At 43.2% G+C, this 21,599-nt stretch overlaps 1 protein-coding gene across 2 annotated transcripts; it reads right to left on the bottom strand.

The window, feature by feature from the left end:
• Positions 1-314: 314 nt before the first annotated feature.
• GRSF1 (G-rich RNA sequence binding factor 1) lies at positions 315-18,395 on the bottom strand. 2 transcript variants are annotated; one of them, XM_032259355.1, is made up of 10 exons: positions 17,651-17,811; positions 15,184-15,340; positions 12,434-12,589; positions 10,983-11,126; positions 10,213-10,348; positions 7,199-7,383; positions 4,775-4,896; positions 3,935-4,070; positions 2,967-3,041; positions 315-533 (listed from the first exon to the last, which is right to left on the bottom strand). In XM_032259355.1, exons 1-9 carry the CDS (start codon positions 17,651-17,653, stop codon positions 2,992-2,994), a joined length of 1,089 nt encoding a protein of 362 aa, XP_032115246.1. In that variant the 5' UTR covers positions 17,654-17,811; the 3' UTR covers positions 315-533; positions 2,967-2,991. The 2 variants fall into 2 exon arrangements, with proteins under 2 accessions (XP_032115246.1, XP_032115245.1); XM_032259354.1 differs by lacking the exon at positions 17,651-17,811 and adding an exon at positions 17,937-18,395 and having other exon boundaries at positions 318-533.
• Between the last annotated feature and the right edge of the window lie 3,204 nt (positions 18,396-21,599).

The raw sequence follows: 21,599 nt of genomic DNA on the forward strand, positions 1-21,599 counted from the left end.
TAAGTAATCAAATACAGCAAAATTTAAAACTATTCTACCAAACCATACCAGTTCAAAGGTCAGAAACCTTTCTTTGCTTTGGTGAATGTTTGGTTAAAATAAATCACTGTTTCACTCCATGAGAATTTTTACATCAGAGCACTCAATTCACAGGCAAAAAAAAAAAAAAAAAAAAAAAGTATTATTTTTTAAATGAAAGAATTTAAGGAATACTGCTGAATAAAAATACGTAGTCTTTACAATGGATAACATACCACCTATGAAAACAAACTGTCTAATCATATAAAATAAAGACCATATTTTAAAATCAGATACTGGACAGTTTAAACAATAAAGTTTTAATTTGTGGTTTATTTCATAAGCCCAAACTGGATCTTTCATTTCTTCTTCTAAACAGTCCATTATGAAATTTTTCTTAGAAGCAATTAACCCAAAACACCAAAATCAATTCCCCAGCAGTTACTGCTAATAAACTGGAACTGTACATCCCATGTCCAAGAAAGATGTGCAAATGAAATGCTTCTGGCTTCATTCTAAAAAACAAAAAAAAAGGTTGCACATTTACTCAAGATGAAAAAGGATGGCACACATTCCCATACCATTTAAAATCGCGAGTTCAAATTTTGTGCAATTTATCTGATAAATCAAGTTAAAATGAGAAAAAACTAGTTAGGCATTAGTGTTTACAGCCTGGCATAAAAAAACAGAGTTTCAGAATACATTTTAAATAGATTTAGGCTATTATAAATACTTAACATCACAGAACTGTGGGAATTCATATCCAAAAATAGTAATAGAGTACGATACAGAAACAGAATGCCCATTTTTTTGGTTTGTTTTTTGAGATGGAATTTCATTCTGTCATCCAGGCTGGCTTGAGTGAAGTGGCAAAATCTTGGTTACTGCAACCTCCACCTCCCAGATTCAAGTGATTCTCCTTCGCCCTTCCATGTGGCTGAACTACAGGGTGCACCACCACACCCAGCTAATTTTTGTATTTCTAGTACAGTCAGAGTTTCACCATGTTGGCCAGGCTGGTCTTAACTACTGACCTCAGGTGATCTGCCCTCCTGGCCCCATGTGTTTTCAAGAAATCATTACAGTTCAGTGTATCAAAAGAATGAACCATTACATGTAGAAAGGTGACTGCAATGCAACAGTAATTAAAATACTTTATGGGAAAAAAGACACCATATATTTAATCAAGGGAAGGGATATTAAGACATATTTAGCAAATCTCACAGGTAAATTAACACTATAAAATTATGCACTTCCTAAGGCAAAAAAAAAAGCCATTTTAGGAAAATCAAACAGTGACACATTAACTGTGTATATACGGATGACACACTCTGGTTCCACATGTATTCTTATAAAAATACCTTAAAACAGGCTGGGAATGGTGGCTCTCACCTTTGGGTGGCTCCCAGCACGAGGCTGAGGCTAGCAGATCACTTGATGTCACAAATTTGAGACCAGCCTGGACAACATGGTGAAACCCTGTCCCTACTAAAAATAAAAAAATTAGCCAGACATGGTGGCGGGTGCCTGTAACCCCAGCTATTCGGGAGGCTGAGGCAAAAGAAGCTTGAACCCAGGAGGCAGAGGTTGCAGTGAGCTGAGATTGTGCCACTGCACTCCAGCCTGGGCAAAAAGAGTGAGATTCCGTCTCAAAAAAAGCAAAAAAACAAAAAAGCTGAAAAAATGTGTTTAAGTGGGGGGAAAAAAGCTAATGCAAGTCACATATTCAGTCTATTACGATTTACAGCCACTAAAGGTGGCTCAACTATTTTTTGGCACGTGGCACAATGGATGTTAGAAATCATGCATAAAAATTCTGTATGGAGATAATGCTCAAAGCTACTACACAAATCAAACTGTAAGGAATTCTAGCTGTGCACAGTGGCTTACACCTGTAATCCCAGCACTCTGGGAAGATGAGGCCGGTGAATCACTCAAGGCAAGGAGTTAGTTGAAGACCAGCCTGGCCAACATGGTGAAATCCCAATTCTACTAAAAATATTTTAAAAATTAGCCAGGCATTGTGGTGGGCGCCTGTAATCCCAGCTACTCAGGAGGCTGGGGCAGGAGAATCACTTGAACCTGGAAGGCAGAGGTTGCAGTGAGCCAAGACTGCACCACTGCAATCCAGCCTGCTCAAAAGAGCAAGACTCTGTCTCAAATAAAAATGAAAATGAAAAAAAAAAAAAAAAATTTCATTCCTTATATTGACACTTTAATTATCATGATTAGTTTTATCTTTATTAAAAGGAATGGTACCAAAATGGAGTGGCTCATTCTAATTCCAACACTTTGGAAGGCAAAGGCAGCAAGATAACCTAAGACCAGAAGTTCAAGACCAGCCTAGTCAACATAGTGAGACCCCCATCTTCACAAAAAATTTAAAAATTAGCTAGACACAGTAGCACACACCTGTAGTCCCAGCTACTTGGGAGGCTGAAGTGAGAGAATCGCCTGAGCCTAGAAGGCTGAAGCTGCAGTGAGCTATGATTGAACCACTGCTAGCTTGGGCAACAGAGCAAGACCTGGTCCCTAAAAAAATTTGAGAAATGAAAAGAGAATGGTTTCCACCACATTATAAATTAGTAAGTAGATGATGAGTTTACCAATAGAAAATAATTTCCACAGTTGTACTTCTATCTTTTTTTTGAGTCTCGCTCTATTGCCCAAGCTGGAACACAGTGGTGCAATCTCAGCTCACTGCAACCTCTGCCTCCTGGGTTCAAGTGATTCTTCTGCCTCAGCCTCCTGAGTAGCTAGGATTACAGGTGCCTGCCACCATGCCCAGATAATTTTTGTATTTTTAGTAGAGATGGGGTTTCACCGCGTTGGCCAGGCTGTTCTCAAACTCCTGACCTCAAGTGATCCGCCTGCCTCAGCCTCCAAAGTGCTGGGATCACAGGCATGAGTCACTGCACCCGGCCCACAGTTGTACCTCTTAAATTTACCTTATTATCTGGAGCCCCTGAAGTCTTATTTTCCTTTTGGACATGAATTCAGGAACAGTTCAATATACCTATGATCTGAGGACAATGAGAAAGATTAGTTTAAAAAGTTGAAAGGCAGAAAAATATTACAGCCATTTTTCACACAGTTAAGACAGCAACTCAAACCCTTTGCCCTTTCCTTTCCCTAATTAAAAACAAAATTTAGTCTGGTGCCATGGCTCATGCCTATAATTCTAGCACTTTGGGAGGCCAAATCACCTGAGGTCAGGAGTTTGAGACCAGCCTGGCCCACATAGTGAAACCCCATCTCTACAAAAAATACAAAAATTAGCCGGGTGTGGTGGCACATGCCTATAGTCCCAGCTACTCAGGAGGCTGAGGCAGGAGAATCACTTGAACCTCGGAGGCGGAGGTTGCAGTGAGCCAAGATCACGCCACTGCACTACTGACTGAGCAACAGACAAGCCTCCGTCTCAAAAAACTACAAACAAACAAAACGTAAAATGGACAAACAGGCTGGGTGCAGTCACTCATGCCTATAATCCCAGCACTCTGAGAGGTCAAGGCGGGTGCATCATTTGAGAGTTCGAGACCAACACAGCAAAACCTGTCTCTACTAAAAATACAAAAATTAGCCAGGCATGGTGGCAGGCACCTGTAATCCCAGCTGCTCAGGTGGCTGAGGCAGGAGAATCACCTGAACCTAGGAGGCTGAGACTGCAGTGAGCCGAGATTGCCCCACTGCACTCCAGCCTGGGTTACCAAGAAAGAAAGAAAGAAATATGCAGGATAATTAGTACACAAATGTTTTCTTATAATATAGTGTTTTATCTGTTATATTTAATTTACTAGTACTAAAAGAAAACAAATTTCCCAAGGAAAAATTCTACAATCCCAAATCAGAAAGAAATATTTGTAAGCAAGGACAAGCATCAAAAATGACAACGAAAGCCACAGGCAGGACTTACGAACGTGGGACCGATCCTTAAGCATCGCTGCAACAGCATCCTCATGGGTCTCAAAGTGCACATCAGCTTCTCCAGTGGCCTTCCCACTGGAGCTGTATTCCATGGTGATTCTAACAGGCTTCAGTGGAGCGAAAAACTAAACAACAAACAAAGGCAGTCAAGAGGAACATGATGGAAGTAAGCCTACCTAGAAGTCTGGTGGCTCTTCATCTTTCTTTCAGACTTTGATTCATACACTTGACGTTATTTGTTTTTAGGAAATCCCTTTTTTAAGCAATAATATATTTATACATCCAGTATGTCTTCTGGCTTTTCTAATTTTCCTCAGAACTCAAAGTTACATTTCAAATATCTGCTCTCCACAAGCACCGTGGCTCACACCTGCAATCTCAACACTTTGGGAGGCCGAGGTGAGCGGATCACTCGAGCTCAGAAGTCCAAGACCAGCCTGGACAACATGGTGAAACCCTGTCTCTACTAAAAATACAAAAATTAGCCAGGCATGGTGGCGCATGCCTGTGATCACAGCTACTTGGGAGACTGAGGCAGGAGAAATGCTTAAACCTGGGAGGCAGAGGTTACAGGGAGCCAAGTCCATGCCACTGCACAGTAGCCTGGGTGACAGAAAGAGACTCTGTCACCAAAAAAAAAAAGTAATATCAAGCCATACTTTCAGCTACAGAAAAATGAGGAAGACTTGCAACCAGGAAGATGCCATCTTACTATCCAGATAATCCAGAAACGCCATATTTTTTTCTCTACCTTCCCCAAATTAATACAAGTTCAATGTTAGAACTTTTATTCAAAACTACTGAGATTAGGTATCTTACTGCCACACACGTTTATAATGTCTTGGGCATTGGCTTGGAAAGGTAATCCTCTCATGTGGACAAAATGCAGACAAGGCGTAGTTCCAAAATCAGCAGCCTCTGGAAGCTTTTCTGGCACCTCCTTAGGCAATTCTGAGAGATGGAACAAAAAGCACTGTTAAAACACAACAGCTTCAAGGGCTATTAACAGATTCTCATTAGGTATGACTTCTATGTCCAAATCCTCAGTTCCTCTTGAACCAGTAAAGAAAGGGCTTTAAAAGCCAAAATCATCTGAAATTTCTGCCACTAAACAAGTATCACGTGACCACCTATAAGCACTGAATGCTTCAGACCATTACCAGTTTAAGAACTTACCCCTTTTTGTAACAACAGAGAAGTAAAATGATTATGAATTAAACCCTAGAAAGAGACTTTCTAGATTATAGGTACTAAAAAAAAAAAAAAAAAAAAAGGACAAAGGCTGGGCGTGGTAGCTCACACCTGTAACCCCAACATTTTGGAAGGCTGAAGTAAGAGAATCACTTGAGCCCAGGAGCTCGAGACCAGCCTAGGCAACATAGCGAGGCACTGTCTCTACAAAAAAAAAAAGGAAAGTAAGTTAGCTGGGCATGGTAATGAATGTCTATAGTCCCAGCAACTCAGGAGGCTGGGGTGGAAGAACTGTCTGAACCCAGGAGTTCAAGGTTGCAGTGACCCATGATTGTACCACTGCACTCCAGAATAAACCACAGAACAAGACCTTGTCTCAAAAAAAAAAAAAAAATACACACACACACACACACACACACACACACGATTAATTGACCAGGCATGGTGCCTCATGCCTGTAATCCCAGCACTTTGGGAGGCCAAGGTGGGTGGATCACCTGAGGTCGGGAGTTTGAGACCAGCCTGACCAATATGGAGAAACCTTGTCTCTACTAAAAATACAAAATTAGCCAAGCATGGTGGTGCATGCCTGTAATCCCAGCTACTCGGGAGGCTGAGGCAGGAGAATCGCCTGAACCCGGGAGGCAGAGGTTGCAGTGAGCCAAGATCGCACCATTGTACTCCAGCCTGAGCAACAAGAGCAAAACTCCATCTCAAAAAAAATAATAAAAAGTTATTTATCAAACTTAAAAGACTCCAAATATTGCTTTGGGCCAGGAATCAAAGAAATAATTAAATTCAGAAGCAAACAAAAATTCTTACTTCAGCCAGGTACAGTGGCTCACACCTGTAATCCCAGCACTTTGGAAGGCAGAGGCAGGCCAATCACCTGAGGTCAAGAGTCTGAAACCAGCCTGGCCAACATGACTATTCCCTGTCTCTACTAAAAACACAAAAATTAGCTTGGCAGGGTGGTGGGTGCCTGTAATCCCAGCCACTCAGGAGGCTGAGGCAGGAGACTTGCTTGAGCCCAGCAGGCAGAGGTTGCAGTGAGCTGAGATCACACCACTGCACTCCAGCCTGAGAGAGGGAGCGAGACTCTGTCTCAAAAAAAAAAAAAAAAAAAAAAAATTCTTCCTTCAGTCAGTATTCTTGCTCATTACCCAAATTTTCCCCCATCTTAATTTAAATATTGACAATTTACTTCCTTTTATCACATTTTTATTATCTAGGTTTTGATATAGTTAATAAAAATGGTTAAATCAAAAGCCTAGACAAATAATTAAGCCTTTCTGCATATACTTAAAGTACATACTATCCTCAAAAACATATTAAATCTTTAGGCCAAGCGTGTTGGCTCACACCTGTAATCCCAGCACTTTGGGAAGCCGAGGAGGGTGGATCACTTGAAGTCAGGAGTACCAGACCAGCCTGGCCAACATGGGAAAACCCCGTCTCTACTAAAAATGCATAAAAAATTAGCCAGGCGTGGTGGTACACCTGTAGGTAGCACCCGCCTGTAGTCCCAGCTACTCCGGAGGCTGAGGCATGAGAATCACTTGAACCCGGGAGGTGGAGGTTGCAGTGAGCCAAGATAGCACCACTGCACTCCAGCCTGGGTGACAGAGCAAGACTCTGTCTCAAACAAATAGACACCTTAACATAATTTCCTTATCCTATAGTCTTACAATTTCATACAACATGATCATAAAAAAATTTAGGCTGGGAGCGGTGGCTCATGCCTCTAATCCCAGCACTTTGGGAAGTCGAGGCAGGAGGATCATGAGATCAAGAGATCGAGACCAACCTGGCCAACATGGTGAAACCCCGTCTCTACTAAAAATACAAAATTAGCTCAGTGTCGTGGCGCACACCCATAGTCCCAACTACTCGGAAGACTGAGGCAGGAGAAGTCCTTGAACCCAGGAGAGGTTACAGTGAGATGAGATCGTGCCACAGCCTGGAGATAGATTAAGACTCTGGGTCCCCCCCACAAAAAAATTTAACAAAACCCATAACATTCAAGAGACCCAATGAGTCTGAAGAAGAGGCAGGAACTTACCTATTTCTTTCTCACTTTCAAAAGCTGTCATGGGTCGAATATCCTCATTTACTTCGTGTTCTTCGAAGACCATTTCTGGCTCAGTTATATACTTAGCAGTAGGAGAAGATGCCATTTTCTTTCCCTTATGAGAACCAACATGTGTTCGAACTTCATTCCTTCTGCTTGGAAATATCTCGATGTATCTATGTCAAAGCAAAAGTAAACAAGCACAAATGGTGCAAAGTAACTTTATACTGAACTCCTTTATAAACATGTATATATTATATTTCCAACAGTTTATGAAACACAGGTGTCCAAAGATAACAGGTAGGGGGAAAGTAATAACAGATATACATAGTAGCCCATGAAAATGTAAAACAGAGTAGGTTACTGATTAAAGTTTTCACACCAAGATAACACTTTTTCTTCATATACGTTTTAATAATATCTTCTACTGTTTTGCTTCATGAGAACTCCTATGCTTAAGCTAATCATGTACACAGAAAAAAATCTCATAGGCATTTTTTAAGTAGTTGGTTAACAATCTCTTGAAGCCTTGCAATTCAATTCTGTGAAAATTAATCACATCTGTATAAAATATTAAAAGTCACAGTAAAAGAAGAGCTAACTTCTGCAGAACCTCACTAAAAGGCTAATGAGAATTCAAGAACTAAGTATCAATTCTGACTTGCTATCACAGTGGAGGAGACTATCTATCAAACCCAAGCCTCTGGAACTAGCTCTTTTTTTTGCAGCTTGGGTGTCTTGGTGTCACCCAGGCTGGAGTGCAGTGGTATGAACATGTCTCACTGCAGCCTCAACCCCCTCGGCTCAAGCGATCCTCCTGCCTTAGCCTCTGGAGCAGCTGGGACCACTGCTGCTTGCCACCACATAATGCTAATTTTTGTATTTTTTATTTTTGTAGACATGGGTTCCTGCCATGTTGCCCAGGTTGCTCTTGAACTCCTGGGCTCAAGTGATTCTCCCACTTCAGCCTCCGAAAGCGCTGGGATTACAGGCATGGGCCAACATGCCCAGCTCAGTTTTCTTTTTCTTAACATGGCTTTCTAGACTGAGAGTTATAAAAATAATTTGTGTTTACAAATCTATAAAGATTAGATGAACACCACTTCTTTAAAAAAAAAAAAAAAAAAAAAAAACTTTTGGGCGGAAAAAAAAAAGAGAGAAATCCTCTCTAAAAAATTTTTTTTTTTTTTTTTTTTTTTTTAATTAGCCAGAAGACCAGGTACAGTGGCTCACACCTGTAATCCCAGTACTCTGGGAGGCTAAGGCAGGTGGATCACTTGAACTCAGGAGTTTGAGACCTGCTTGGGCAATATGCAATATTCCCTCTCCACAAAAATACATAAATCAGCTGGGTGTAGAGGCATGCACCTGTAGTCCCAGTTACTTGGGAGGCTGAGGTGGGAGAAATGCTTGAGCCCAGGAGGTCAAGGCTGCAGTGAGCTATATCACACAACTGCACTCCAGCAAGGGTAGCAGAGCAAGATCTGTCTAAAATTGGCCAGGCATGGTGATGCATGCCTGTGGTACTAGCTACACAGGAAGCTGAGGTGGGAGGATTGCTTGAGCTCAAGAGGTCAAGGGTGGAGTGAGCAGTGTTCGTGTCACTGCACTCTAGCCTGCGTGACAGAGCAAGATCCTGTCTCAAAAAAAACCTTTGAACCACTTCTATCAGTAGATCCTGAAATACACTGGCTTTGGAATGGCTGTTTTATTTCAAAGAAGCTGATTTAAAAGGCCAGAAAACAGCAAAAGAAAATTAACAAAATAGTGATTTAACATTTGACATTTTAAACTGTTACCTCCAAAATTAAAGTTAAAATACAAATGAGTCCACTTATCATTATGTACATCCTGATGTGATGTGAACATGAGACACTGTATAAGAAAACTGATCTAATTTCTTCGAAAGTCAGTTGTTTTTTAAAAGTGGGAGGGAATAAGGGAATTTACTCTAGTTCAAGAGAATTGGTGGTCAGGTGCAGTGGCTCACACCTGTAATCCCAGGATTTTGGGAGGCCAAAGTGGGAGGACCACTTGAGCACATGAGTTTGAGGCCGCCAGGGCAACAAAACAAGAGCCCATCTACACACACACACACACACACACACCCCGTCCCAGGTGTGGTGGCAAATTCCTACAGTCCTAGCTAGGTTGGAGAATGACCCAATCCACACACACCCAGGTGTGGTGGCACATGCCTATAGTCCCAGCTAGTCGGTAGGATGAGGCAAGAAGGTTGCTCGAGCCCAGGAATTCAAGGCCCTAGTGAGCTAACATCATGCCACTGCACTCCAGCCTGGGTAACAGAACAAGACCCTGTGTCTTAGAAGAAAAAAACCCCACACACAAGAGAATTAGACATAACAATCAAATGCAGTGTGTAGACCTTAACTGGATTCTGTTTCAAACAAACCAACTATAAAAAGATAATTTTGTCTGGGTATGATGGCTCACACCTGCAATCCCAGCACTTCTTGGGGGGAGAGGTGGGTAGATCACTTGAATCTGGGAGTTCTACATCCCATCTCTACTAAAAGTACAAAAATTAGCTGGGAGTGGTGGTGCACGCCTCTAATCCCAGCTACTCTGGAGTCTGAGACAGGGAATCACTTGAACGTGGGAGGCAGAGCAAGGCTCCGTTGCAAAAAAAAAAAAAAAAAAAAAAAAAGAAACAAAAAAACAAGTATTTTAGGCATAACTGGGAAAATGTGATTATGAACCATTATTAGATAATATATTATTGCTATGTTAGATATAACATTGCAATTAAAAATCTTTAGAGATGCACACTAAAAAACAGATGAAGCAAATGTAACAGATGTTAAAAATGTGTTAATCTAGCTGCTCCAGGTACACCATCTATGGGTTATTCCTGCTCTACAAGGAAAAGTCAAAAAAAAAATTGTTAATCTAAATTATGGGCATTTGATGGCTCATTATAGTACTCTCTCCACTTTTCTAAATCATAGTGACAATTCCTCATCATTAGTATCTGCTTTACTCACCGATTACCAATTTCTTCCCTATGTTTCAACAGGGCTTGGTTGGCCATTTCTGGTTCTTCAAATTGCACATAGGCTTCCCCTGTTTTTCGTCTCCCTCTGTGGTCCATCACAAAAGTAATGTCAACTATATTCAGTCCTAGGACACCAAAAGATTTTAGTGTTACTAGCAGGTTTCTAGTACCCTTAGAATTAACCCCCTCATTCACATACTAATAAAATTTTTATTCTGTTTGCCAGTCCCAAAACTGAATACACGCTTGATAGGATGAAAACAATTATGCAGTCAAAATTCAGTAACACCTACATACCTATATTTCCAGAACATGTAAGGTCCAAGAAGTCCACCTAAAATATACAATCCTCCCCACCAGTTTTTTTTTTTTTTTTGTGGGTTTATTTTGCTGTTAATTATATGCTAGGAGACAATAGAGATCACAGATATCACTACTGATGGTTCTAGGAATTAGATGCTGCTTTTAAATTATAGAAATTGTTATCATCTTTCACACATACAGCCGCTATTATGAGAAGATATTTCTTTCAATAGTAAAACCCTCGTGAAATTATTTTGAAATCTGACATCCCCCCTTAAAATCTGATAGAACAAAAACACACATAAATCTACAAATATTAGAATATTAAGTGAAGAACTCTCCCCTAAATAACCTAACATAAATGCATGCTGTCACCCAGAAAAAGGCTCATCTAAGATATAGAAGCAGTTAACAGGGGAAAAAGGTTATGAGTTCCCAAGTATAGCTGCAAAGTACCTGCAAAGAAGTCTACAATGTCTTTCTCGTTGCAACTATAAGGAAGTCCTCTCAAACGAACCACACCATCATTTACCACAGGCGAAGATCTGACCTGCAGGTTCTTCATTAAGGCATCCACATCTTCATTGTTTATCTCATATACTACAAGGAAAGAGCACAAAAGGGATGCAAAATTCACATAACAAAGGAACAAACCCATTTAAAAATATATCATTAAAACTTGGGAGGCCGGGTGCGGTGGCTCAAGCCTGTAATCCCAGCACTTTGGGAGGCCGAGGTGGGTGGATCACAAGGTCAAGAGATCGAGACCATCCTGGTCAACATGGTGAAACCCCGTCTCTACTAAAAATACAAAAAATTAGCTGGGCATGGTGGTGTGTGTCTGTAATCCCAGCTACTCAGGAGGCTGAGGCAGGAGAATTGCCTGAACCCAGGAGGTGGAGGTTGCAGTGAGCCGAGATCGCGCCATTGCACTCCAACCTGGGTAACATGAGTGAAACTCCGTCTCAAAAAAAAAAAAAAAAAAAAAAACTTGGTAGGGTATCCAAGAATTCAAAAACTATTTTAATCTTTATACACTTCTCTATAGAAAATAACAAATGACATTTTTTTTTATTGTACTTTAAGTTCTGGGGTACATATGCTGATCTTGTAGGATTGTTGCATAGGTACACACATGCCATGGTGGTGTGCTATCTCCATCCCCCCCACCATCCCGTCAACTACATCAGGCATTTCTCCCAGTGTTAACCCTCCCCAACCTCCCCATCCCTCGCTATGTGTGCCCTAGCTCCCCACCCCCCAACATACCCCAGTGTGTGATGTTCCCCTCCCTGTGCCCATGTGTTCTCACTGTTCAACACCCACCTATGAGTGAGAACATGTGGTGACAAATGACATTTATTGCATATTTACTATGCGGGCATAACTTATTTAATTCTCAAAGCTTGTGAGATAATTGGTAGACCAAGCACGGTGGCTCACGCCTGTAATCCCAGCACTTTAGGATACCGAGGCAGGTGGATCATCTGAGGTCAGGAGTTTGAGACTAGCCAGACCAACATGGTGAAACCCCATCTCTACTAAAAATACAAAAATTAGCTGGGCATTGTGGCACATGCCTGTAGTCCCAGCTACTTTGGAGGCTGAGACAGGAGAACTGCTTGAACCCGTGAAGCAGAGGTTGCAGTGAGCTGAGATCACGCCACTGCACTCCAACCTGGCAACAGAGCGAGAACCCGTCTCAAAAAAAAAAAAAGATAAATTTGGTCAATATTCTCATTTTATAAGAAAGTTTATCTCTTTATGTTTTATTTTCACAACCTATAAAATAATACATTCATACCATCTAAATACTTCATTATTAAGGATCAAAAAAAAAAAATCGTCTTGAAAAGTATAAAACCTAATGCAATGATCCCAAAACGCCAGAATCTGACTTCACATACCTTCCACATACCGCTGGCCCATGTACATGCGGTGCTTCTCTAAGGCTTTCTGCACATCCTGCTCTGACTCCATTTCAATTAAGGCATCACCCCTTCGCTTTCCATCTCTATTTAGGAGGAAATGTATTCCATTCTGGCCATTGCGGATTCTGCAGTCTAAAAGCGTATGAGTAAAATCAATTAAAAACAGAAATCAAACTTTTAGCTCAATGAGGTAAGTCACAAGAACTCAATTTTCCAACAACGAAGCAGGAAACAAGTGTCATATTCCTTACACAAACCCCCATCATTGAAGCCATCCAAACACCAATAAGGATGTAGTCTCTAAAACATTCCAAGTAGAAAAGATAAGCAAACCTTAGCACAGAAGCTTAGGATGTCCTTCCTGATCATTAAATGGCAAATCAGGCTAGGCCCAACACAAAATGCGTTATGTCTATTCCAACATTTCCACAATCACTTAAGGAAATAAAATATAGTTAAATTCACACATAAATGTCTTTCTTTAAAATCATATCACAGGACTTTAAAATATTTCCTGTAAGAATAATTTTATTGGCCAAGCACGGCGGCTCATGCCTATAATCCCAGCACTTTGGGAAGCCAAGGTGAGCGGATCACCTGGGGTCAGGAGTTCGAGGCCAGCCTGAGCAATATGGTGAAATCCCGTTTCTACTAAAAATACAAAAAATTATCCGGGCGTGGTGGCGCACACCTATACTTCCAGATACTCGAGAGGCTGAGGCAGGAGAATCGCTTGAACCCGTGAGGCGGAGGTTACAGTGAGATGAGATCGAACCGTTGCACTCCAGCTTGGGCAAGAAGAGCAAAACTCTCAAAATAATAATTTTATTACCATAATTTAACTTTTTTTGGTTTTGTTTTTTATAGAAAGGGGGTCTCATTTTATTGCCCAGGCTAGTCTTGAACTCTTGGGCTAAAGTAATCCTCTCATCTCAGCCTTCCAAAGTGCTGGGATTACAGGCATGAGCCACCACGCCCAGACTTTTCCCCTTTTTCAAACTGTGTACTTTTTATAATGGGAGTAAGTCCAGGATGAAAGTGGACAAGTGGCTTTAAAAAATATTTGACCAGGCTCACTCTTGGCTTACTGCCTAGGAGTTATTCCTTCTCCACAAGGAGCTGCTAAAAAAAGTAATTAACGGACTTGGTGGCTCATGCCTGTAATCATAGCACTTTGGGAGGCCAAGGTGATAGATCACCTGAGGTCAAGAGTTCAAGACCAACCTGGCCAACATGGTGAAACCCCATCTCTACTAAAAATACAAAAAATTAGCTGGGTGTGGTATCGGATGCCTGTAATCCCAGCTAGTTGGGAGGCTGAAGCAGGAGAACTGCTTGAACTCAGGAGGTGGAGGTCACAGTGAGCCAAGATTGCGCCACTGCACTCCAGCCTGATCAACAGAACAAGACTCCATCTTAAAAAAAAAAAAAAAAAGTCAGATACAGAAACTAAAAAAAATCCCACAGATAGGTAAACCCTCCAAGCATGCTATTAAGGTAACTTTATTCTTGATACTAAGTGATCGTCTATTCTAAATGTATTACATGAAGAGCTACTCTTAATCCCATTATTTCCACTGACAGGCTTAGCATTTTGGTATGTATATATTAATGCCACAGAAAAAAAAATTTTTTTAAACCATGTAGTTTTGTTTTTTAACTTTTATTTAGTACATGTGCAGGACTGTTACATAGGTAAACGATGTGTTACAGGAGTTTGGTTTACAGATCATTTAGTTACCCAGGTAGCAAGCATTATTCCCAATAGGTTTTTTTGTTTGTTTTTGAGAGGGAGTCTTGCTCTGTCTCCCAGGCTGAAGTGCAGTGGCACAATCTTGACTCACTGCAACCTCTACTTCCTAGGTTCAAATGATTCTCCCACCTTAGCATCCAGAATAGCTGGGATTACAGGCACTGCCACCACTCCTGGCTAACTTTTGTATTTTAGCAGAGACAGGGTTTCACCATGTTGGCCACGATGGTATTGATCTCCTGACCCCGTGATCCACCCACTTCGGCCTTCCAAAGTGCTGGGATTACAGGCGTGAGCCACCGCACCCTGCCCCGGTAGGTATTTTTTAATCCTCTCCCTCCACCATCAAGGTGGCCCTGGTGTCTGTTGTTCCCCTCTTTATGTCCATGTATTTTCACGTTTAGCTCCCACTTGCAAGTGAGAACATACAGTATTTAATGTTCCATGTTAGTTTGCTTAGGATAATGATCTCCAGCACCACCCACATTGCTGAAAAGGACAAAATCCCATTCTTTGTTATGGCTGCATAATATTCCATCATAGCATGTAGTCTTAACATTAAATACTTTTGTCGAATTCAAAGTCTTTATATACACACACACACACACACACACACACACACAAATTGAGACAAGAGTCTCACAATGTTGCCCAAGATGGTATGGAATTCCTGGCCTCAAGCCATCCTCCCACCCTGGCCTCCCAAAGTGCTGGGATTACAGGCCTGAGCCACTGCCCCGGCCCAACGTCTTTCCATTTGTTACATACTACAAGCAGCACATATGGTGTCACCTGATATATGCAACCAACCAGAATGAGACAGTTCCTAACCATCAAAAAGGAAGTCAACAGCATAGTCTGATGTAGATTTGTGGCACTACCTTTTACTCAGACAAAATAACAAATGTAAAACACACATATCTGCTTGTGAGAAATATAAGAAAAAAAAGAAATAAACATACATAAAACATACCTGAGAAAAAGTTAAGCACATCTTCTATAGTGCATGACCAGGGCAGTCCTTGAGCTCGAATGAGATAGACATCATCCACTTCCTCTCCTGACTTGGATGGGGTCAATTCATACTCAGGGAGAGCTGGAAGGTCTTCCAGGTAAGTCGTTTTAGACTCCTTCCAAGGGAAATGAAGAATTGTAAATATAGTTATATTTACATGTAAAAAAAGTAAAAAAAAAAAAAAAAAAAAAAAATTCTATTTAGAAAATGTTTATTCTACAAACTAATATTCTAGATTATTTAACAGGCAAAAAGTGAACTTCACCAATCTAACCCATCCTGTTTTGGCTTAAATTATACATTCAAAAGCAGTAAACGGGTATATCCCAAAGGTTTGACAGGACATAAATTTCATTCAGGGTTTAAAATTCATCAACCTCAAATTGTATGTAACAATAGTGTTTTAGTTAAGGTGACACAAGACAGGCCCCCCTACAATGTGACAAATATTTGATGGCCCCTACACACAGTGTTTGGCCCACATCTGAAATAGTTATCTAGAATAAGATAAGCAGACAAGATGAGATGCTGAATGCTATAATTAATATTAAAAAATACTACGGGAATTCAAATCATGGCACTAACAGAAGAATCAGGACGTGACATGACATGGGTCTTGAAAGAAGGATGTAATTCTGATGGGGATAAATAAAAGGGCATTCCAGTTTGAAGGTGAGAGAAAGAAGCAGTATGACCAAAGGCCCATCTGAAAAATAGCAATTAATTCCAATTAATTCCATCTGTTTACATTATAGGGTACAATTAGGAGACAAAGAAGATGAGCTGGCAAAAGGAAGTTGGTACCACATAGCAAAGCGCCTTGAGTGTTGAGCTTAATGTGTGTCCTTCACTTGGTAGGTAAAGGGAAGTTAATAAAAGACAATGAGGACTGGGTAAATCAACAAGACAGCAGGATGCCTTGGGAAGACTCCTGTCAGCTGGTATGCCAGATCAAGTGATTAAGGGAAAGATCATAAAAGGCAACAGCAGCAGTGTGAGGTTAAAGACTTATAAAGTCTCTTTTATCAGATTAAGCACAAACAGGAATTTAATAAGTATTCACGCACTACAACCATAACCTAAGAAGACAATTCAGGTTTTAAGACTTGCACTCTACTGGATTAAGGACAAAAATATCTTTGTACTATCATTTTTTCTTTTTTGAGACAGTTTCACTCTTGTCACCCAGGCTAGAGTGCAATGGCATGATCTCTGCTCACCGCAATCTCTGCCTCCCGGAATCAAGTGATTCTCCTGTCTCAGCCTCCTGAATAGCTGGGATTACAGGCGCCCGCCACCACGCCAGGTTAATTTTTTTGTATTTTTTAGCAGAGATGGAGTTGACCATGTTGCTCACGCTAGTCTCGAACTCCTGACCTCAGGTGATCCACCCGCCTCAGCCTCCCAAAGAGCTGGGATTACAGGCGTGAGTCACTGCGCCAGGCCCTATCATTTTCATGAAGACTTATGTTTAATTTTAAGGAATAAATGTAAGCAGTTAATAACATAATAGATGTTCTACAGATTTTTATCACTGCAGTCAATTTCATAGGGAAAAAAAGGGGGAGGTAGCTCACACAGGTTTATTAGAGATCGTTTTGTTGTGCTTTTGTAGACAACTTTCTCCTTTTTTCCAGAATTCCATAAGCGTCACAAGGTTTTACAGAAAAGGGGCAGCGGAAAGTATTGGGTCAGGATTCAAATCAATGAGCTCAGCCACTGGCAGACAACAGCCATGCTGATTAGCCTCCCAGTCTCTTAAAGTTAAAGGAGAAGTACAAATTGAATTAAGATAAATATGACCCAAGGAATCAGGGGCTGGATAGTTAAAAAGCGTGCAGACACTTCCCAGACGTCACGTAACAAACAGAAGAGAAAGGTTAATCTACAAGGCACAAAATATCTGCAATCTGAGTTCTTAAAGTACACACGGGCTTTTTAAAAATATATATATATATATATATATATATAAAGGACAGAAAAACATTGTAAATTCATTCCTAGGACCCCAAGTTGTGTCGTCAACCCTCAACGCTCCCTCCCCTTCACCCCCGCCCCAACATCTAAATCTCCAAATTGCTTTCCCAGTCGAGGCGACACACAGTCCTAAAAGACCTTCTGTATGAGTGGAGTTGCAGAGGTGACCTTCAGTAAACCGGGACAGCTCGTCTTTCCCTGGGGACAGGAGAGAGCGGAGCGCGCTGGGGACAAGACTCCTTCACCACAATCCAGCCCACGCAGCTGTGTGCGCGCACCTTCTAAGCCGCGGCCGACCAAAAGGCGCCGAGGGCCGCCCAGGCCTAGCGCTCGGGCTGCACGGAAACTCCCAACCCTCCGGCGGGCTAGGGCCTCGAGACTTCACAACCAGAGGGCGGAAAGCGAGAGGGATGCGCGGTGGGGGCGTCAGCAGCCTCACGAAACCTACCATGGGCCCGGCAGGAAACAAGGTCTCAACATTCACCCCGGCCACACTTACACTGCCCAACCGACCAAAGACTCGAGGGGAGAACAAAACAAGGAGAAAACCCGAAGCCTGGGAGAGCGTCCCTTGTTTCGGGGCCCAATAGGAGCACAAGGAGGACGGAGGCGGGTGTGCAGCGCGTGCCGAGGATACCCGGGCGCGCCCGCGAGGCGCACACGGAGGGTCGCGGGGACGCGTGCGCGCGGCCCGGGAGGGGATCGGCGCCCGGCCCCTCGCGGCGCCCACGTACCTGGCTGTAGCTCCGCGTCGGACCTGCGGCCGCCGCCAGCGACTGCGGCAGCAGAGGGGCACGGAGGGCAGGGTAGGCCGCGGCGGCTACGGCCGCGGCAGAGGTGGCCGCAGGGGAAGGCCCCGCCAGCCTCCCGGGAGGCACAGGCCCGATCTGGAGGCCACGCGTCTGGGAGGCGGCGGCCGCGGCGGCCCCGAGCAGCAGCAGCAGGCGGCGACGGCCCGAGACGCCCGACGGGAATGAGCCAGCGGCGGAGTAGAAGGGCAAGCAGGCGGCGCCGGTGCGCTGGCAGCTGCTGCAGTTACAGCCGCAGCCCCGGAGCAGCGCCCCGAGTACCCAGCGCGTGCCGGCCATGGACTCCCGAGGCGGCGCGGGGCCTGTAGGCAGCTGCGGCTGCAGCGCGAGGGGAGCGGAAGTGGAATCCAGGGCCGGTGGGGGGTGCCGGGCACATGCGCCGCGGGCACAGGGGGCAGCGGTGAGTCGGCAGGAGGCGGAGCAGAGCGCGCCGTTCCTCCCGGTCTCCGCCCTCAGGGCGGGGCTACCCGCGGATCGGGAGGGGTCCAGGGAGCTGGTGCCACAGACCTGCTGCTCTTTTAGGCGGTGGAAACTGAGGCCCAAAGAATGAGGCTAGGGGCTGGGCGCCGTGGCTCACACCTGTAACCCTAGCACACTGGGAGGCCCAGGGTGGCGGATTGCCTAAACTCAGGAGTTCTAGACCAGCCTGGGCAACTCAGTGAAACACCGTCTCTACTGAAATACAAATTATTAGGCCCGGTGCGGTGGCTCACGCCTGCACTTTGGGAGGCTGAGGCGGGCGGATCACCTGAGGTCAGGAGTTCAAGACCAGCCTGGCCAAAATGATGAAACCCTGTCCCTATTTAAAATACAAAAATTAGCTGGGTGTGATGGCTAACACCTGTAATCCAGGCTACTCGGGAGGCTGAGGCAGGAGAATCGCTTGAACCCAGGGAGCAGAGGTTGCAGTGAGCGGAGATGGTGCCACTGCATTCCAGCCTGGGCGACAGAGCGAAACTCCATCTCAAAAAAAAAAAAAAGGCCAGGGCCATCCTGCTCTGGGTAGGGCAAAGACCTGGAGTGCAGGTCTGTGCAGCCTCAGGCTGTGCCACCAAAACCTGTGGTGTGAGCGGCTAAGGAGCCGTTTCTGAAAGGAATTGTGATATTAGTTATAAAAAAATCTTTGAGATAATATCAGAGATTTGGTATCCCAACCCCAAGTTTGAGATGTGAGGAAGGAAAATATTCTTCGTTGTTTTAAAATGAAATATAGGCCATGGCTCAGTCCTGTAATCCCAGCACTTTGGGAAGCTTAAATGAGAGGATCACTGGAGCCCAAGAGTTCTAGACCGGCCTGGGCAACATAGGGAGACCCTGTCTCTACAAAAAATTTAAAAAGCCAGGTGTGATGGTGTGGGCCTGTAGTCCCAGCTACTTGGGAAGCCCAGGCTGGAGGATCACTTCAGCCCAGGAGGTGGAGGCTGCAGTAAGCTGTGAATGCCACCAGTGCACTCCGGCGTGGGTGACAGAGTGAAACCCTGTCTCTAAAAAATATATATATATTTATATATTAGATATATATTAATATATATTATATATATTTATATATATAAATTAATATATATATTATATATATAATATATATTAATTTATATCGTGTTGATCATGTGCATAACAAAGGTGAACCCTCCCCTAATGAAACTGTATTCACAAATGAACAGAGATTTGTATACACACACACAAAGACTGGTTGTGCAGCTTTCCTCCTCCTGAGGCCAGAACCTGTCAAAGATAGATAAGTACAAGGAAGTTGTTAGAGTAAGAAATAAGAGAAAGCTAATATAAAAAACTTTTTACTGTGGAGAATGTCAAACAGAAGAATATATGAATTTCCAGAACTTCATAAATTGTCAACACTTTTCACTCGTTTCATCTATCCCCTACCTGCATCCTCCAACCCTTATTTTCTTTGCTAGAATATATTAAAGCAACAGATATTACATTTAAAGTGTGACTTCTTTAACCCGGACTACTTCTAGGTAAGGAAAGTTCAGTATTTCTTAGAAAACCCTTTTCTCAACCAAAAAACAAAGAACAAGAAAAAATTGGTAGGTTTGGTTCTGTGAACCTGGAGTATGAAAGAGAAGGGGGCTCACTTTTGTTTTTTGGGTTGAAACACAGTCCGACAGAAAGTATCGTCATTTTTGTACAAAAACAGGGACAGAAGAAAAGGCAACAGTGCAAATACTCCATCCTCCAGGAAGGCAGGCTGGAATGCCTCAGTGTTAAAATGACAGAAGAAAACCCCAGAGCAGGAACCACGAGCCCCTCATAGGAGTCTCAAAAATGTTCAGGACAGCCTGGCTGGGAGAGTGAGTGTGGGAAGGGCAGGCCCCCAGAGGACAGGTCCTGTACCCTCTGGCTGGAGACTAAGCCCTGGCCCCACCCCCGCCAGCCGTCCTCACCTTCCTTTGGGGTGAGAGCAGGTACTGAGGTGAGGCTGGTTTTTGTTCCCTACTCCTTCTTTGTGATTTGTTCTTAGATACCTGCAAAGGAGCCAACTGAGGCCTCAGGGATTGAGGACCCTCTGGAAATATGGTTCCTGGGAATGGGCCTGGATGTAGAAGCCACTGGATGTCTCTTCCCTGAACAGTTACTTTGTTCATCAGTAATCCTATAGCTTTCTAACTTTCTTTTTCTTTTTTCTTTTTTTTTTTTTTTTTTGAGATGGAGTCTCACTCTGTCAACAGGCTGGAGTGCAGTGGCACGATCTTGGCTCACTGCAACCTCTGCCTCCCGGTTCAAGCGATTCTCATGCCGCAGCCTCCCGAGTAGCTGGGACTACAGGCGTGCACCACCATGCCCAGCTAATTTTTGTATTTTTGATTTTATCATGTTGGTAAGAGATGGGGTTTTACCATGTTGGTCAGGATGGTCTCCATCTCTTTTGTATTTTTGGTTTTACCATGTTGGTAAGAGACGGGGCTTTACCATGTTGGTCAGGATGGTCTCCATCTCTTGACCTCATGATCTGCTCACCTCAGCCTCCCAAAGTGCTTGGGATTACAGGCGTGAGCCATCGTGCCCGGCCGACCCTGTAACTTTCCAAGGAAAACGAAGAACAGGCTAGTCTTCCTTGCCCCAGCCAAAAAAGAGAAGGGGGTTTCTTCATTTGCAAGATTTGGGAATCCTAGAGTTATTAATTTATTTATTTAGAGGCAGAGTTTTGCTCTTTTGCCTGATCTGGGGTGTGGTGGTGAGAATATGAATCACTGTAGCCTTGACCTCCTGGGTTCAAGTAATCCTCCCATCTCAGCCTCCCAAAGTGCTGGGAATTCAAGCATGAGCCACCACACCTGGCCTATTAAGCCTCCTTTTCAAGAAGGAAAATGGTTTAGCCCTTCCTAACATCATCACTACAAATAACAGGTTGCAGATATATTGAAGACTCTGCCCATATTTACTCTTGCCCTCATTTTCTTAGCAGAAATAGCAGAGTCATCATAAACATTTGAATGGATTGGAAACCTAAATAGATAGACAGAAATCCTGTACTTTATAATCAGGAGTATAAATAAAATTATAAGAGGCAGCCTGGACAACCTGGCAACACCCCATCTCTACTAAAAATACAAAAAAAATAGCTGG

Source organism: Sapajus apella, unplaced genomic scaffold (genome assembly GCF_009761245.1).
Source record: "Sapajus apella isolate SASKATOON/1434 unplaced genomic scaffold, GSC_monkey_1.0 scaffold108, whole genome shotgun sequence".
In the NCBI taxonomy this organism is placed as follows: Eukaryota; Metazoa; Chordata; class Mammalia; order Primates; family Cebidae; genus Sapajus; species Sapajus apella.